Source organism: Lipotes vexillifer, unplaced genomic scaffold (genome assembly GCF_000442215.2).
Source record: "Lipotes vexillifer unplaced genomic scaffold, Lipotes_vexillifer_v1.1 scaffold474, whole genome shotgun sequence".
In the NCBI taxonomy this organism is placed as follows: domain Eukaryota; kingdom Metazoa; phylum Chordata; class Mammalia; order Artiodactyla; family Lipotidae; genus Lipotes; species Lipotes vexillifer.
In genome coordinates this window covers 2,121,332-2,139,115 of record NW_006772385.1, presented here as the reverse complement: position 1 = coordinate 2,139,115, position 17,784 = coordinate 2,121,332, and the positions used below count along the sequence as shown (strand labels likewise).

Genomic DNA, 17,784 nt, shown 5'->3' with positions numbered 1-17,784 from the left:
CCGACCCCGTATCCCCTGCATCGGCAGGCGGACTCTCAACCACTGCGCCACCAGGGAAGCCCTAACTGCATTTTAAATAAGGCCACTTTGAACTCCTCTCATTTCCCTATAGATGATATTCTATATTTACCAGGCATACATCAGTCCAATCCAGGCTTAACCTTAACTTTAGCACATCTTACGCAGCAAATTATTTTCTTTAAAAAAAAAAAAATATCCTACATTGTATCCTCCTAGAAAAAAATGATGTTGCTCTCCTCAAAACTTTGAATCTTTATTATGGTAACACAAAATTTCAAACATTGCTACAATTGGACTGAGACTGAAATGCTTAGCAATAGTAAGGAAAACATCTACTCACGTGGTCATTTCCTCCTCCAGCTTTCTGCCGAAATACGTACTGTCCATAAAACCTAGATCACCACAAAGCATATACTGTTATGTCTCTTTGTTTTCCATTAAAAATGAATCAAACTTGTGCCACTTAACAATTTACACAAAAATAGGTCAAACTGATTTAATTTCAATTATGTGTAAGCACCACGGCATCCATTCAAATCTTTTACTACCAGCTGTGTGCAACCACACACACACTAAATTCAATGAAGCTTGTTTGCAAGAAGAAAGCCACACTGATTAAGGAGTCTGTCAGCAGAAATACTAGTGTCCCTGGATTAAAATATTTTATACAATATCACTGCAAGATGACATAGAGAAAAATCCTTTCTAGGCGCTTTGTCCTGATAAATATCAGTGCAGACTTGACACTAAAGCACTTAGTATTTCAAATAGAATACTGCATTTCTCCAGTTTTTATTTTTATTTTAAAAATATAAAATACAGGGACTTGGGCTTCCCTGGTGGCGCAGTGGTTGAGAGTCCGCCTGCCGATGCAGGGGACACGGGAAAAAAAATACAGGGGACTTCCCTGGTGGTGCAGCAGTTAAGACTCTGAGCTCCCAATGCAGGAGGCCCGGGTTCAATCCCTGGTCAGGGAAGTAGATCCCACATGGATGCCACAACTAAGAGTTCACATGCCACAACTAAGGAGCCCGTGAGCCACAACTAAGGAGCCAGCGAGACACAACTAAGGAGCCTGCTGGCCACAACTAAGGAGTCGGTGAACCGCAACTAAGGAGCCCGCCTGCCACAACTAAGGAGCCAGGGAGCCACAACTAAATAAAGAAATATAAATAAAAGAATTGCTAAAAAAAAATACATATATATATAAAATACAAAGAAAAATGTCATAAATACCAGTCAGCTCATCATGCAGTATTAGAAAATGTTAACATTTTGGGACAAGGTACATTAAAACTTTAACACCCCCGCCTAAATACACACACACACACACACACACACACACACGCACGCACGCACGCACGCACGCACTAGCCACTGTTCATTATTCTGGGGAGATTTTTTTTCAGATTTTCTTTTCTGTATGCAAGTATACACATACACATACATGCTTATTTTATTTATTTATTTATTTATTTTATTATTTTTTTGCGGTACGCGGGCCTCTCACTGCTGCGGCCCCTCCCGTTGTGGAGCACAGGCTCCGGACGCACAGGCTCAGCGGCCATGGCTCACGGGCCCAGCAGCTCCACGGCACATGGGATCCTTGCAGACCAGGGCACGAACCCCGTGTCCCCCTGCATTAGCAGGCAGACTCTCAACCACTGCGCCACCAGGGAAACCCAACACATGCTTATTTTGAAAGGGAGAATCACAGTCCACACTCTGGCCGATTTTCCATGTCAGTATGTGTGTATATATGTGTATCTTTATTTTTTTCTAAGTTGCATCTATTTCAGTTGCTTCCAATATCTTACTTTTACAAGCAATGCTGCATTAAACCTGTACATATATATTAAATACGGCAAATATTTTTGCAGGATAAGTTGTCATAATCAAGATGGCTGGATCAATAGGGAGGCACGCTATAAATCTTGTAGTTATTTCAAAAGTTACAGTGTAACATGAGAGAGCCTGGGTCAGATGAGTGTGATTTTGACAGGTGCGGGAAAGAGGAAGAAAAGTTCTGGCAAAGGGAACAACATAGACAGAAGTTCAGCGCATGTTTGAAGAATGAATAAGCCGCTTTGGCGGGGGTGTGGGTGTGTTGTGTGGATGGAAGGAGGTGGATATATGGTTGAGAGATAATCTAGGCTCCACAGGTATGGTGTATAAAAACTAGTAAGCATTCCCTGGTTTTGAGCAGAAAAGTACAAGAGCAGAGGTTTGGTCTAGGATGACTCAGCTACCAGAAATGTGTAAGTTTAACTGGAATGGGGGAGACTGACAGATGGAGCTACTGCAAATATGTAAGGAAAGACGGTGAAAATGAGAATAGGAAACAAGGAAAGTACCCGTAAGATTTAGAGAGTGAGAAGTTACAGGCTCTAGCAACCAACGGAACAGAAGTAGCAAGAGTAACAATAAAAAACGACCAAGACCTTGAGTTTAAGCATCGGGACAAGGGTGATGTCGTGGTGGGAAATAAGAAGTCAGCAAAAAGACGAGATCTGGGCAGATGTGAGCAGATTATTAGTTCAGTCTTGAAGATCTTTATTCTGTGGTACCTGGGACATTCTACTGAAGATGTCCAGTAAGTATTCAAACTGTGGCCCTCCAGTTCTAGACAGATTTAGGTCTTAAGATGTAGGAGTCTCACATCTTAGAGGTCATAGCTAAATTCAAGAAAGAAAAAAGCCATCTCTTCTCACCTGTGAGGACAGGATGGCAGGTAGGGAGGAAATGACAACCAAGCACAGCACCCCATGGAAGGCTACATTTAGGAGTAAGAGAGAAAGTAGGAAGTCATACAGAGATGCAGAGATGTAGCAAAACATGCAGCAGAGAAACTTGACAGCTTCCATCTTATGTCAACTGGAATAAGTGTACAGATAAATTTCTAATCAGTTATGAGATTGCTTCTGCTCCATATTTTCAAAGATAAAACAGGATATTAAATATTGATAGCTGGGTGAGGATTTTTCTCCACATCAGTCTCAGAAGATCTCTCATTGCAGATGATCTAGGCAGGAAATGTCAATAGTGTGTATCACAACCAAATCGAGACAAATTTTCACGTCTAACTAAATATCTGTTTTCTACTCATTGCTACTACCAGTTTTCTCAATTCTAGAGATAAGGGACCAAGAGAATTTGAACATTCTTTGGCAATGGTGGCTTCTAGGTCTACCATCACATTTATTCAGCTCAGAAAGTAAAAATTATGTTCAAGGTCAAAACTGAGTCCTTTATGTTTATGTGTACAATATTCTCTCTCTCTCTCAGTGTGTGTGTATATATATATATATATATATAATTTCAGTCATCAGAAACCAACTCTTGCACCAAGTACCTTTTATTTGTGCTTCGGTGGTGTCAAAGTGCACCAGTAAATTAAAAAATTGAGCATTCAGGACTTCCCTGGTGGCGCAGTGGTTGAGAGTCCGCCTGCCGATGCAGGGGACGCGGGTTCGTGCCCCGGTCCGGGAGGATCCCACATGCCGTGGAGCAGCTGGGCCTGTGAGCCATGGCCACTGAGCCTGTGCATCTGGAGCCTGTGCTCCGCAATGGGACAGGCCACAACAGTGAGAGGCCTGCGTACCGCAAAAAAAAAAAAAAAAAAAAAAAAAAATGGAGCATTCAAGTCCTCTGACAGACATGATCTCTACTCACCAAAGAATGAAATGAAGATATGTTCTTTAGACTCCCTCCAATCAACTTTTATTAATTAAGAGCTCTCTGGCCCAGAGATTTTTCTTTCCTCTATTGAGCCTCTCATAAAATTCTTATCCAGAGGCATTTTTTCTCAGAAAACCAAAACTTTCAGGCTGAAATGACTTTAGAGATCATATAGTCCAATAACTTTTTACCTGTATGGATCTCAAAGGGCTACTGCCCAGACCAACCGTTATAAAGAATACTGGAAAAGTATCCAAAGGTTATTATTATTTTTCAGTGAGAAAATCCAGAAACTCTCAGGGCTGTATAACAATATCAGCCAAATAATCAGTAGAGAAAAGCCAAATTTTTTTTATCCTAAAACCAAATCTTTTTTTTTAATTAAAGTGTAGTTGATTTACAATGTTGTATTAGTTTCAGGTATACAGCACAGTGATTCATATATATATATATATATATATGTACTTTTTTTAGATTCTTTTCCCATATAGGTTATTACAGAATATTGAGAAGAGTTCCCTGTGCTGTACAGTAGGTCCTTGTTGGTTATCTATTTTACATATAGTAGTGCGTGTATGTTAATCCCAACCTCCTAATTTATCCCCACTCCCCCAACAAGAAAAGGCAAACATTTCAGTGTAGCTTTTATTTTAATAAAATACTTGGTTGGGGCTTCCCTCGTGGCGCAGTGGTTGAAAGTCCGCCTGCCGATGCAGGGGACACGGGTTTGTGCCCCGGTCCCGGAAGATCCCACGTGCCATGGAGCAACTAAGCCCGTGAGCCACGGCCGCTGAGCCTGGGCGTCCGGAGCCTGTGCTCCGCAACAGGAGAGGCCACAGCAGTGAGAGGCCCGCGTACCAGAACCTCATTCTCCTGGTTCTCCCGCCACTCTGATCCCACTCTCTTGGTCTCATTCACCGGTCCCTCGTGCTCTCCCTCCTCTCTCCATGCTGGTGTTTCGCAGAATTTTATGCTCACTCCCAGGATGACCTCGACCACTTCTGCAGCTTCAGTGACTCCTGCATCTGTCCTAAAGCCACTAAAATGCTCTGCATCCTCATGGCTAGTGCTCTGGTTCAGGTCTCTGTCATCTCTTACCTCTGCTCTAACAAGAGCCTCCTAACTGGTCTTTCTACTCCAATCAGATCTTTATACTGCCACCAGATTTTATCTTTGGGAACAAGAATACAATTATGTTGCTTCTGTCAATAACCTTCAACGACAGTCCACTGCATGAAGGATAAAATCCAAGATCCATCACATGTCCTATGGTCCCTTTGCAATCTTACCACAATAAGTCACACAATGACTTTCCAGATGACTTTTAACCCCACACCTTTCACCTCATCCCAGTAGCCAGGGCACTGCGCAGTCACCATCTCGGGGTCGGGGTCGGGGAAGCTGCAGCATGAAAGAAAACAGTGCCCAAGTCTCTGCTTGACTGTCATGTTCCTGAAGCCTTTGCCCTTGGGGACCAGAGAGGAAACGGCACGACAAAATATTTTGCTTAAATCTCATGAGACTAAGCTCCGGCCTTTTAGACTAAAAACCACTTTCCACATACTAAGACAAGATGCAGTAGAGAAGGGATGACAGCTTTCCTCCTCCAAGCCTTTATCCGTTCTCCACTCTCTGCCCTTTTACCACGATATTGCTCCTGGAAAAGACCTCTCCTCCACGAATGAGCTCAATATGACCTCCTTCCAAGTGGCTTACCCGCAAACAGGATGACTGACAGGATTCCAGAATAACTGACACACGATTCAATTTACTAAATCAACACTAGAATAGACATACCATGGTTTACATCCATCTCCTCCTTCCATTCCCATTGGTGTGACCTCCTAGAGAACAGGAGGGTACATTTATCTTTGTACTCTCGGCACACACCCTGCTCTATCTGCTGTACGCAAGCTTGTCCCAAAGATGTACAAAGGTTTCACAGAGCTACCACACACGCAGACCATTTATGAAAATATTCCAACCAACCACTCTCTTATTTTGTATATGTGTCTCACATACTGTAGAATTAAACAGAGATACAGCAGACCACTCCCCTACTACCTGGGGTAAAGAAAGCCTTTTCTAAAACCAAGTAAGGGACTTCCCTGGTGGTCCAGTGGGTAAGACTCCACGCTCCCAATGCAAGGGGCCCAGGTTCAATCCCTGGTAGGGGAACTAGATCCCTCATGCATGCCGCAACTAAGAGTTCACATGCCGCAACTAAGAAGTCTGCATGCTGCAACTGAAAGATCCCGCATGCCGCAAACTTGCTGTTTTACCTGGCAAGCATCCATGACAGATGTAATTTACACGCAGGGACTCCCTGATTAAAGACGTTAGTAAACCACTGCCTTCAATGGTCTTCAAGGTCCGTTCTAGCTCAAGAATGCTAGGATTCCAGTTTTCCCAGTCTTGCGCAGGAAACTCCATCAAACACAAGCAAGAGGATTAGGACTGACATATATACACTACCATATGTAAAATAGATAGCTAGCAGGAACATGCTATAAAGCACAGGAAACTCAGCTCCGTGCTCTGTGACAACCTAGGTGGGTGGGATGGGAGGGAGGTCCAAGAGGGAGGGGCTGTATGTATACAAAGAGCTGATTCACGGCACTGTACAGCAGAAACGAACACAACATTGTAAAGCAATTATACCCCAATTAAAAAAAATAACACAAGAAAGAGGAATTTGGACCTTCTGCCTAGATCAATTCCTCTGGCACTTGTCTGACAGTGTGGCTGAGCTGACTGCACGTGACAGAGGTGACTCTGGGAGCCACAGTCACCTCACGTGTGCTGCTTTCACACTGGCCTGAAGAGCTGTGCCTTGGGGCTGACCTGCCTGATATACCAATACGTAAGTCTACAGGATGGCACCTTAGGGAGAGAAAAGACCAAGTGAAAAGCACTAGAGTTTGCTTCAATTTTAGGCAGAGTTTGAAACCACAAGTAGAGTGGGAAAAATGCCAGAATAAAAGGCAGGATTCCTGACCCAGGAGCTCAGCTCTGTCCACTAACAAGCAATTCCATTCTGGTCACTTTGTCTCAACTTCCTGAGCATTGGTTTCTACATCTATCAAATTATGGGTTTGGGCCAGATAATTTTCTAGGCTCTTTTTCACCTACAAAATTCTGTGATTCCGTCTTTCGTTTATTCATCCCACTTCTTAAGCACCTATAATGGGTCAGGTGTTGTCTATCTTCATTTTTTTTGCTGACTTTTATAATATATTGCAGAGATTACATTCTAACTAATCTACTTTTTGGCTCGAAGAAACATTTCCCCAATACTAACCAAAAAAAAAAAACAAAAACTGACCATACTACACTACTACTACTATTCCAGAAAAACTAGTCATATTTTAAGTTTTAACTCAAGCTTAAAAATAAACTACCACACTGGGACTTCCCTGATGGTTAAGACTCCACGCTCCCAATGCAGGGATGCAGGGGGCTCGGGATTCAATCCCTGGCCAGGGAACTAGATTCCACACGCATGCCGCAACTAAGAGCCTGCATGTCACAACTAAAAGATCCTGCACACCACAACTAAAGATCCCACGTGCGGCAACTAAAGATCCCGCACGCAGTTACAAAGATCCCGCGTGCCACAACTAAGACCTGGTGCAGCCAAAGAAAGAAAGAATTTTTAAAATAATGAAATACATAAATAAATAAGCTGCCACACTAAACAATATACTTCTAAATATTCTATCATTATTTGGTACTCAATTTTCCAGAAATTTATCTCTCAGAATTTTTCCCATGAAATGGTTAGCAGCAGAGGAAAGCCTTGAGCAAATGAAAAGAAAACATCCATCACAGAAACTTTTATGAAGTACTTAGAACTGAAGTATTAACTAACATTCTAGTCTGGAGAACACTCATAATGCTAGCCTTGAGGACAGAGATGGCAATTTTTTCTGTTTACAACACCGAAGTCTTGAAACACACATTCAAGATCTGCATGTGGTTTATATGCTCATAGTTTAAGCAGCAAAATATAGATATTATTATTGAGAACTGGCATTTTACGAACAGTTTCCACGTTTCTCATATGAGTTTCAGAGAAGTGAGAGTAGAAATGGTAAATGATAACTATAAGTTATAAATATATTTCCTCATTTCCCCTTTTTCTCTGAATTATTAACTTGTACTAGAATTTGAGTATCTCATTTGTTCCATTCCTCAGCCCACAATCTGGTAGGAGATTAAATGGAACCAACCATGATATAGTTATGGAGAAAGAGAGAAGCCATTCATGTTGATGTACCATCGACTGAACCATTAGAGACAATAAATAATGAAGAGTTTATGTGAAGAGAACTTCTGGGTGTTACCCACAATGAGACACAGCAGATCTCCCCCACGTACTTTCATTTCTCGATTAACTCATAATCCTCACTGTCTTCCTTTCTGGGTGTCCCTCTTTCTCGTTCAGTGCATGGACTTGGGACTGGTCTGCATGGGTTCAAATACTGACTAATTACTAACTCTATGCCCTTAGGCAACTTAAATATACTCAACCCTCTGGGCCCTGGTTTCCTCCTCTGTAACATATACATAATAATAGTATCAACCTCATGTCCATGAAAGAAATAAAGGAGTTAATATATGTAAAGCACTAAGCACAGTGCCCAGCACATATTAAATGCTCAATAAAAATCGGCTTTAGTTACTGCTAAAAATTGAGTCTTCCTCAAGGCTTAGAACTCCCCATTCCTTTTACTTTTCTCCATATCCTATCCCAGGAGGTTTATCATTCCTTCAACTCAAATGTTCTCAAATCACTAGTCCAATTCTTTATGCCAAGATTCAGTCTCATTTCTCAAACTGCCTGGATATCATTTACACTTGTACCCAACTTGTCACCTTTAACACAACGTGTCTAAAATCACAAGCACCTTTATCCAGGCTCATGTGCAGGCACTGAATAGTCTCATGAGGAAGATGAGAATTCACAGAATACTACAGAATTTCAGCAGTGGTTAAGTTCTGTTCACACAGATGACTTCGCAAGGCTCAAGTCATCAGAGGTTTTAAGGCAAAGGCAAAACCTAACAAGATAGCGATTTAAGGGAGTAAGGTGTCAGGAAATCAGATCCACAACAAAAAGAACAGAATGAAGGCCGCTGTCTGATAATCAGAGAAAGGCATTGGGAGAGGAGAAAGTCTTTGAGGGGTCTACTACAGCAGCATAAAAGGATCTGCTTGGTGGCGCAGTGGTTGAGAATCCGCCTGCCGATGCAGGGGACACGGGTTCGTGCCCCGGTCCAGGAGGACCCCACATGCCACGGAGCGGCTGGGCCCGTGAGCCATGGCCACTGAGCCTGCGCATCCGGAGCCTGTGCTCTGCAAGGGGAGAGGCCACAACAGTGAGACGCCAGCGGTACCCCAAAAAAAAAAAAAAAAAAAAAAAAGGATCTGCTTGCTCAAAAAGTTTTTCAAACTATCTAGTTAAATCCTATGTTTAGTGTAAAACTCTGAGGCTTTCAGGAGCCTTAGCAAATCTAAGTCTCCTGAAGCAAGGAATACTTCCTGTCCAACAAGCAGGCTCTGGTACCTAGCCTACCCCCACAGAGAGGTCATGAGGTTCTACCCAGGGAAGGGCAAGAAGAAAGGTCTGAGAGTGTCTGAGGCCCCAGTAGGCTGGCCTTCCCACCAGAAGCATCAGAGAGCTCATTTGCCCTCGGCTCCAGGACCAGCATCAAAACCTTTGCTATCCACTCCCCTCACCAAGGCAGCTTTCAGGACATTTGGAAGTCTGAATCTACAAACAGATTTATGACAAGATACTGAGTGTTCTAGAGTAAAAATTACAACAGAGATAGCATGGAGCCTTGAAAAGACACAGAAGGATATACAGGGGAGTGGCAATCAGGAATGGTGGTGAGAGAAGGGTATTAACTATATATTTTTTTTTAATATTTGTTTTTAAATGGTTTCACTTGTCACATAGAACACGTCTATTTTGTGCATGAGAGAGGTACCATCTGACCAAACTTGGTCATCACCTCCTCTTGGAAGCCTGCCACGATTCCTAGATGGAGCCAGACACCCATCCTCTCCTTCCCAAGTAGTTTGTGTTATCTCTGTATCATAGCACTAATCATATCCAACTGCATTTGTTGGCTTCCTTGCCCATTCTACCCATTATGCTAAATTTCTTGGGGGTTGGGAATGAATACTTAGGACACATACTATGGCTGGCTCACAGAATGCTTTAATACATATTCACTGGTGGACTGATCGAAGATAATAACCCCCTACTCAATACCCTGCCTCAGAGATTGGCAACCCTTTCCTGTAAAGGATCAGATAATATTTCAGGCTTTGTGGACCATATGGTCTCTGTCACAACAACTCTACTACACCACTGTGTTGTGAAAGTAGCCACAGATAATACTCAAATGAATGGGCATGGCTGTGTTCCATTAAAACTGTATAGATACTGAAATTTCAACTTCACATAATTTTTGTGTCACAAAAATATTCTTTTAATTTTTCCCAGTGATTTAAAAACGTAAAATTCATTCTAAGCTCACAAGTGGCATAAAAAGAGGAAAGAGGCCAGATATGGCCCATGGGCCATAGTTTGAGGACCTTGCCTTCCCTGAGAGGCCTGCCTAGCAGTCCACAGTTACTAAGGAAATGCTGCTGAAAGGGATCATTATTCACATCCATAACAGGTACTGAGTGATTTGCAGTATGCCTTTCAACAAATATGAAAACTGAGGTAGTATCACAGAGCTCTATAAAGGTGAAATGAGGGCTTCCCTGGTGGCGCAGTGGTTGAGAGTCCGCCTGCCGATGCAGGGGACTCAGGTTCGTGCCCCGGTCCGGGAAGATCCCACATGCCACGGAGCGGCTGGGCCCGTGGGCCATGGCCGCTGGGCCTGCGCGTCTGGAGCCTGTGCTCCGCAACGGGAGAGGCCACGGCAGTGAGAGGCCCGCACACCGCAAAAAAAAAAAAAAATGATGAAATGAGATAAGGAACCATATCATCACTGCAAGTTATGAAGGTTCATTTGTGAGGAACATGGAAGTATGAGTTTCCTGTTGATAATAATAACAATAATTAACATTTATTGAGTACTTTTTTACGACTAAATCCTCTTCCATGAGCCTTAAATGAGGAATCCATTGAATTTTCACAACCATTCTATGAAGTAGGTTCTATTGTTATCCAACCTTTTTTTGAAGTTGAGAAATTAAAGTATGAAAAAATTCCCCAAACCTAACTAAAAAGTGGGGCAAAGGTGGGGTTTCAGTCCCAGGCAGTCCAACTCCAGAGTCTGCACTTTAACCACTGAATACAGTGCCTCTCAAGAAGGTGACACAGACAGAGACAAAACTTCCAAATAGTTCTCTAAATTTTCCCAAGATTGGAAGAGGGAGCTGAATGGGAAGGACTGGCAAGGAATGCAACGTGAACTACTGTCCCCGTTGGAAGCCCTATGATCCGGACATCTATGAAGATGCAGTCCAAACAACCAGCTTACGAGCTAATGCAGAGGCCTAGGAGGAGCTAGTCTCCACAGCTGGACCATTCTGAGAACTTACGTATGATGTTGGGTAACTAAGACAGGTTACTGCCCATCTCACACATCTAAAGGTGGACCAGGTAACAAACACCAAGACATAGTAATCGTCAGTACTTCTACTTAAAGAGATCAATTATTTTCTTATGAGAGTAAAGGCCAATTAACATCTGGGTGATGTAGGTATAATGTATGTATATGTTAATGCACTTGGGTTTTTTTTAAAAAAAGACTAGTCAGACATGCAACCCCAATGTTCACAGCAGCATTATTTGCAACAGCCAAGATATGGAAGCAACCTAAGTGCCCACTGACAGATAAATAAAGAAGATGTGGTACCTATATACAATAGAATACTACTCAGCCACAGAAAAGAACAAAATTTTGGCACTGGCAGCAACATGCATGGACTTGGAGGGCATTACAGTAAGTGAAATGTCAGACAAAGAAAGACAAATACTGTATGATATTATCACTTATATGTGGAACCTAAAAAACACAACAGGGCTTCCCTGGTGGCACAGTGGTTAAGAATCTGCCTGCCGATGCAGGAGACACGGGTTCGAGCCCTAGTCCGGGAAGATCCCACATGCCACAGAGCGACTAAGCCTGTGCACCACGACTACTGAGGATGCGCTCTAGAGCCCGCGAGCCACAACTACTGAGCCCGCATGCTGCAACTAGTGAAGCCCGAGCACCTAGAGCCCGTGCTCCACAACAAGAGAAGCCACCATAACGAGAAGCCCGCACGCTGCAACAAAGAGTAGCCCCCCGCTAGCCACAACTAGAGAAAGCCCATGCACAGCAACCAAGACCCAACACAGCCAAAAATAAATTAAATAAATAAATAAATAAAAACACAACAAACTAGTAAATATAATAAAAGAGAAGCAGACTCACAGATACAGAGAACTAACTAGTGGTTACCAGTGTGTGTGGGAGCAATATAGGGGTGGAGGAGTGGGAGATACAAACTACTGGGTGTAAGACAGGGTCAGGGATGTATTGTACAACACAGGGAATATAGCCAGTATTTTGTAATAACCGGAAATAGAAAGTAACCATGAAACATTGTATAAAAAAAATTTTAGGGGCTTCCCTGGTGGCGCAGTGGTTGAGAGCCCACCTGCCAATGCAGGGGACACGGGTTCGTGGCCCGGTCCGGGAAGATCCCACATGCCGCGGAGCGGCTGGGCCCGTGAGCCATGGCTGCTGAGCCTGCACGTCCGGAGCCTGTGCTCCGCAACAGGAGAGGCCACAGCAGTGAGAGGCCTGCGTACCACAAAATAAATAAATAAATTAATTAATTAATTAAAAACAGAAAATAAAAATAAATTTTGAAGAAGACCAATCCACATAGCACACGTGAGTTTACCGTGGCCCATCCAAGTTCAGCTCTGCTAGCTTCAGGCAGCCATATAATAGTCTACTCTTCCCAGACTGGGCCAATTTTCAACAGCTGTGTTAATAGCCCAGTATTTCCTGATAAACACAGCTGAGTTCAGCAGCTGGCCCTCCATGGAACGCATGCAGGTGCACAGCATGATAAGTAAAACACCTCCCACAGTTAGATCAATGTGTGTGTCTGGATTTCATAAAAAGTGGGTAGGATCAGAATGGGAATAGATGTACACATAAAGTCAGCTGAGAACCAACTCCAAAGATTATTGCTAAATTATAGCATGCCTGGGAACCAATGAACTCAGAGAGCACCAAGTGCCTCCTTTTGGTGAACGGTATGAAAGGTGCCAATCCAAACGTGGTACAACATCTTTTGCCAGGTCCATTTGAATGCCATGAAGGGGCATAATAAATGCATAATAATTTTACAGAGCTCAAACATACTATAAAATTTTCTGGCCCAATTTATTACCTGTCTTCACAGAACTGAAGCAGTCCCTCCTCAGGGTAAACAATGTGCTCTTCAGAATCACAAAAAAGAGTTCCCCGGATCCACAGACAGGTATCAGAGGATCTATAAATACCCCCAATTGGCATGCATATTTACTGGCATGCATATATTCTGGGGGAAAGGATTCATAGTATTCATCAGAGACTTATGCAAAAGCTACATCACTTTATTCTCTGGCGTGTTCTCAAACAGGCCTTATCAAGGTTTCTACCCCTTGACTGCACAACAGGCTGTAAGTCTTCGGGTATGCTTGACCAAAGGTGATTTGGGAGCTCACAGCTATCAACCAGTCCCTCCTCAATCAAGTTCGAGAGTGTGAAAGTGTGTGTGCGTGACACCCTAGTCCATTCACTTTCTCACTATCCTAAGAAACTTGTTTTAATGTTTTCTTTTGGCCACGCCACAAGGCTTATGGAATTTTAGTTCCCCAGCCAGGAATCAAACCCAGGCCCTCAGCAGTGAGAGTGCAGAGTCCCAACCACTGGACTGCCAGGGAATTCCCATAAACTTGTTTTCGATCTCCTTTCTTTTTCAGCCAAATGTCTTACTTTTTATTTGACTGAAAAAATTGAAGTTATCAGAAGAAAAGTTCCACAAATTCTCATGTCCTCATCTACCCACCTTTGGGCACTGACACTCAAATACTCTCTCTTCCCACCCGTTATTGTGGGTGAACTATTTGTGCTCCTACCTCAAGCAAGTATTCCATCTTGAGCATAAGATTCCATCCTTTCTCAAGGATATCACTCAAACAAATTTCTTTCCTTTCTCGCAGAGCATCACTTTCTCCTCTGTTTTGGATCATTTCCATTAGCATACAAACAAGCTGTTATTTCTCTCATCCTAAAACACACACACACACACACACACACACACACACACACACACACCACTTCTCTTGTCCCCATTTCTCCATTTTCATATGTTTCCAAGGAATCTAACCTGGGACTTCCCCAGTGGCGCAGTGGGTAAGACTCCGAGCTCCCAAGGCAGGGGGCCTGGGTTCGATCCCTAGTCAGGGAACTAGATCCCACATGCATGCCACAACTAAGAGTTCACATGCCACAACTAAGGAGCCCACATGCTGCAACTAAGGAGCTGGTGAGCCTCAGCTAAGGAGCCCACCTGCCACAACTAAGACCTGGTGCAACCAAATAAATAAATAAAACAAAGAGCCTAACCTGTGGCAATGTCCAAAATTAAATTTCTGGTGTGTACTGCCAAAATACTCTCCCCTCCATCTTCCTCATCTCAACTGATGGTAACTGCATCCAGTTTATCCAGTTTCTCCAGCTAAAAACTATTGAATCATCTTAAACTCCTGTTTCTTATACCCACATCTAATATGTCAGAGAATCTCGCAACTGATTCCTAGTTATCATTCAAAGTCCATATTAGGCTCCTATACCTCTTCCTGAAACTGCCTGGGATATTTCTGACTTCACAGAGCTCTTTTTCTATATATCTCTACCAGCACTTCCACTGTATACTCTAATGCTTGTGAATATTATCTTCTGGGATTCATTCCAAATATGAACTGTAGCTCAGACCCCTCCACAGCACTAAACACACTAGTGCATATTTAGTAAGGGCTCCACAAACTTCATTCTGAGCGAATGATTTTTCTGCAAAGATTCCAACAAAATCAGTACAGCAAACAATACTTACTTCCATTAGTTACTTCTGAAATAGTTAGGTTTCCTAAATTTCCTGCATTTGCAAAACTATCCGTCATGTCTCCAAAAACCAGCATCATGAGGGGGAGTCCGGCTCCGTGGATGATGGCGGCCACAGTCCCCAACACCATATACAACTTATCAAGCCAATTCGAATAGCGAAACTAAAAAATGAGAAAACACAGAGAAGAGGAACAATTAGCACAATTTCATGGATGGTTAGCTCTACTTTCCAAATATATCTGAAATCTAAACAGTTCTCAGACTACTACTGCGACCACCCTGGTCTGATAAACTCATTAGAAATAGACATTTGGGACTTCCCTGGCAGCACAGTGGTTAAGAATCCGCCTGCCAATGCAGGGGACACGGGTTCAAGCCCTGGTCCGGGAAGATCTCACATGCCACGGAGTGACTAAGCCTGTGCGCAACAACTACTGAGCCTGCACGCCACAACTACTGAAGCCCACACGCCTAGAGCCCATGCTCTGCAACAAGAGAAGTCACTGCAATGAGAAGCCTGTGCACCGCAACAAAGAGTAGCCCCAGCTCGCTGCAACTAGAGAAAAGCCCACGCACAGCAATGAAGACCCAATGCAGCCAAAAATAAATAAACAAATAAATAAAAATAAATGTATTGAGGTAATTAAAAAAAGAAAAGAAATAGGCATTTGTTTCTTTTTTTCAGTTCTGACCTGCTTCTTTATATTGGACTCAGTCTGTCTTCTTTTTTTAAATTGAAGTTTAGTTGATTTACAATATATTAGTTTCAGGTGTACAACAGTGATTCAACAATTTTATGGATTATACTCTATTTAAATTTATTATAAAATATTGGCTATATTCCCTGTGTTGTACAATATATCCTTGTAGCTTATTTATTTTATACACAGTAGTTTGTACCTCTTTAATCCCCTACCCCTATCTCGTCCCTCCTACCTTCCCTCTCCTCACTGATAACACCAGTTTGATTTCTATATCTGTGAGTCTGTTTCTGGTTATATTTATTTGTTTTATTTTTTAGAGTCCACATGTAAGTGATAACATCCAGTATCTGTCTTTCTCAGGTCTGACTTATTTCACTAAGCATAATACACTCTAGATCCATCCAAGTTGTTGCAAATGGCAGAACTTCATTTTTTTTATGACTGAGTAATATTCCACTGTGTGTGTGTGTACCACATCTTTATCCATCCATCTGTTGACGGACACTTAGTTTGCTTCCATATCTTGGCAATTGTAAATAACGTTATTAAGAATACTGGGATGCATATATCTTTTCAAATTAGTGTTTTTCTTTTCTTTGGATCTATACCCAATAGTGGAATTACTGAATCATATAGTAGTTCTATTTGTAGTTTTTCGAGGAACCTCCATACTCTTTTCCATAGTGGCTGCACCAATTTACAGCCATACCACCTTGAACATGCCAGATTTCATCTGCCTTCTCTTACATATGCGGGTTTGATGAGAAGCATAGGACATTCTGGGAAATTACAAAAATCTTTAATGGCACAATAACAGAAAGACAGTATTTGTGACTCTGATTTCCAAGAATGGAAGCGACTTTTCAGCTCAAGATTTTTCAACCCAGAAAAATCACAAGTGAGGAAACGTGTTGTGGCTTTAAAAAAGTGGCTTGGGTCAAAGATCGGCCACCTAACAGCATTAGCACAAATGTGAAATGATGTTAATGTAATTAGGTCTCCATAGTAAGAAGGAAAAGGAAAGGAATGAGTTAGATGCATGCTTCCCAGAGACCAGTACAGATGTGCATCATCTCTTTAATTGCAGGCAAATTGAAAGAAAGAAGGGAGGGAAGGAAGGGAGGAAGGGGTTGGGGGGAAGAAGGAAGGAAAGAAAGAAGGATTTGTAATCAAATGAGCTTAAATTAATGACGTATTTTCCATAATCTAAAAACATCCTATTTACAAATTAAAACCTTTAAGGGAGAATACGTTTTTGCCTTTTTTTCGTATTTCATTGAAACACAGGCTATATTTTGCCACTATTTACTTTGTCTTAACTAAGCATCCTTCCCCTTAAGGGAAAAAAAAGGGGGGCGGTTAGAGATGAGCAGAAACCATTTAGTATCTAGTATCTTCTATCAGAGACTATAAAATGGACAAAGTATCAAATTCCTCAGTAGAGGAAGAGAAGATGGTTGATACACAAGGATTTTCCTCATCACCAACCCCACAGGACATTTTACCTCGAAAACTAACACTGGCTATTATAATAAAAGCAAGCAGGCCATGAATATAAATATTTACTAAATGCCTACTCAATGACTGAAAAAAGCCAGAAATAAATACCAAAGTTACAACTCCTGCTTCCAGAGTGTTTAAAGGACGGAGGCAAAGCAAAAAAAGTATATTCAATATATATTCTGCCTAAGCCTTGACAGCATGGTATACAGAGTAGAGCAGATACAAAATTGACCAAATGCGTCACTGCCTCCTTTGTGGAAGAGCTTCATAGAGGTGATGCTTCCTCCCAGCTTTAACAGTTCAGCAAGGGCTTAAAAGCAAGGAGGAAGGCATTGCAACCAGAAAGGACGCTAAGTCGAGGCAAGAACGATCACAGTGTGCCCAGGGAAGACTGGGGTCTCCCAAGCTTGGGGTGTGAGGTGTAGGAGCCGCAGGAAGAAGCTAACTGACCAAGAAGCACCCTTCACTGAGACAGGGCAAAACAGAATAGGCAAAGATATGGGGGGAAGGGGCCAGAGAAGGGGCAGAGAAATCTCATTTGGTCCTGTTTCATGCCCATCCAGGGAATACGAGCAGAAAATTCAGTTTGAGGAGTACTTTCGTGACACTAGCGTATGTAGCACAAGTCATGGGCGTGGACAAGATCATCTAGCAAGAAATAATGAGTGGGATTAAGAACAATTTGGAGGGGCTTCCCTGGTGGCGCAGTGCTTGAGAGTCCGCCTGCCGATGCAGGGGAC

General features: G+C 42.5%; 1 protein-coding gene across 1 annotated transcript in view; it reads right to left on the bottom strand.

Moving 5' to 3' along the window:
* ABCB1 (ATP binding cassette subfamily B member 1) overlaps nt 1-17,784 on the bottom strand; it is a 117,356-nt gene that overhangs the window by 85,790 nt on the left and 13,782 nt on the right. The window contains exons 3-4 of the mRNA XM_007447479.1: nt 14,827-14,998; nt 362-413 (exon numbers count right to left, since the gene is read on the bottom strand). Coding sequence (XP_007447541.1) covers nt 362-413; nt 14,827-14,998 — 224 coding nt within the window. The remainder of the gene's footprint in view (nt 1-361; nt 414-14,826; nt 14,999-17,784) is intronic.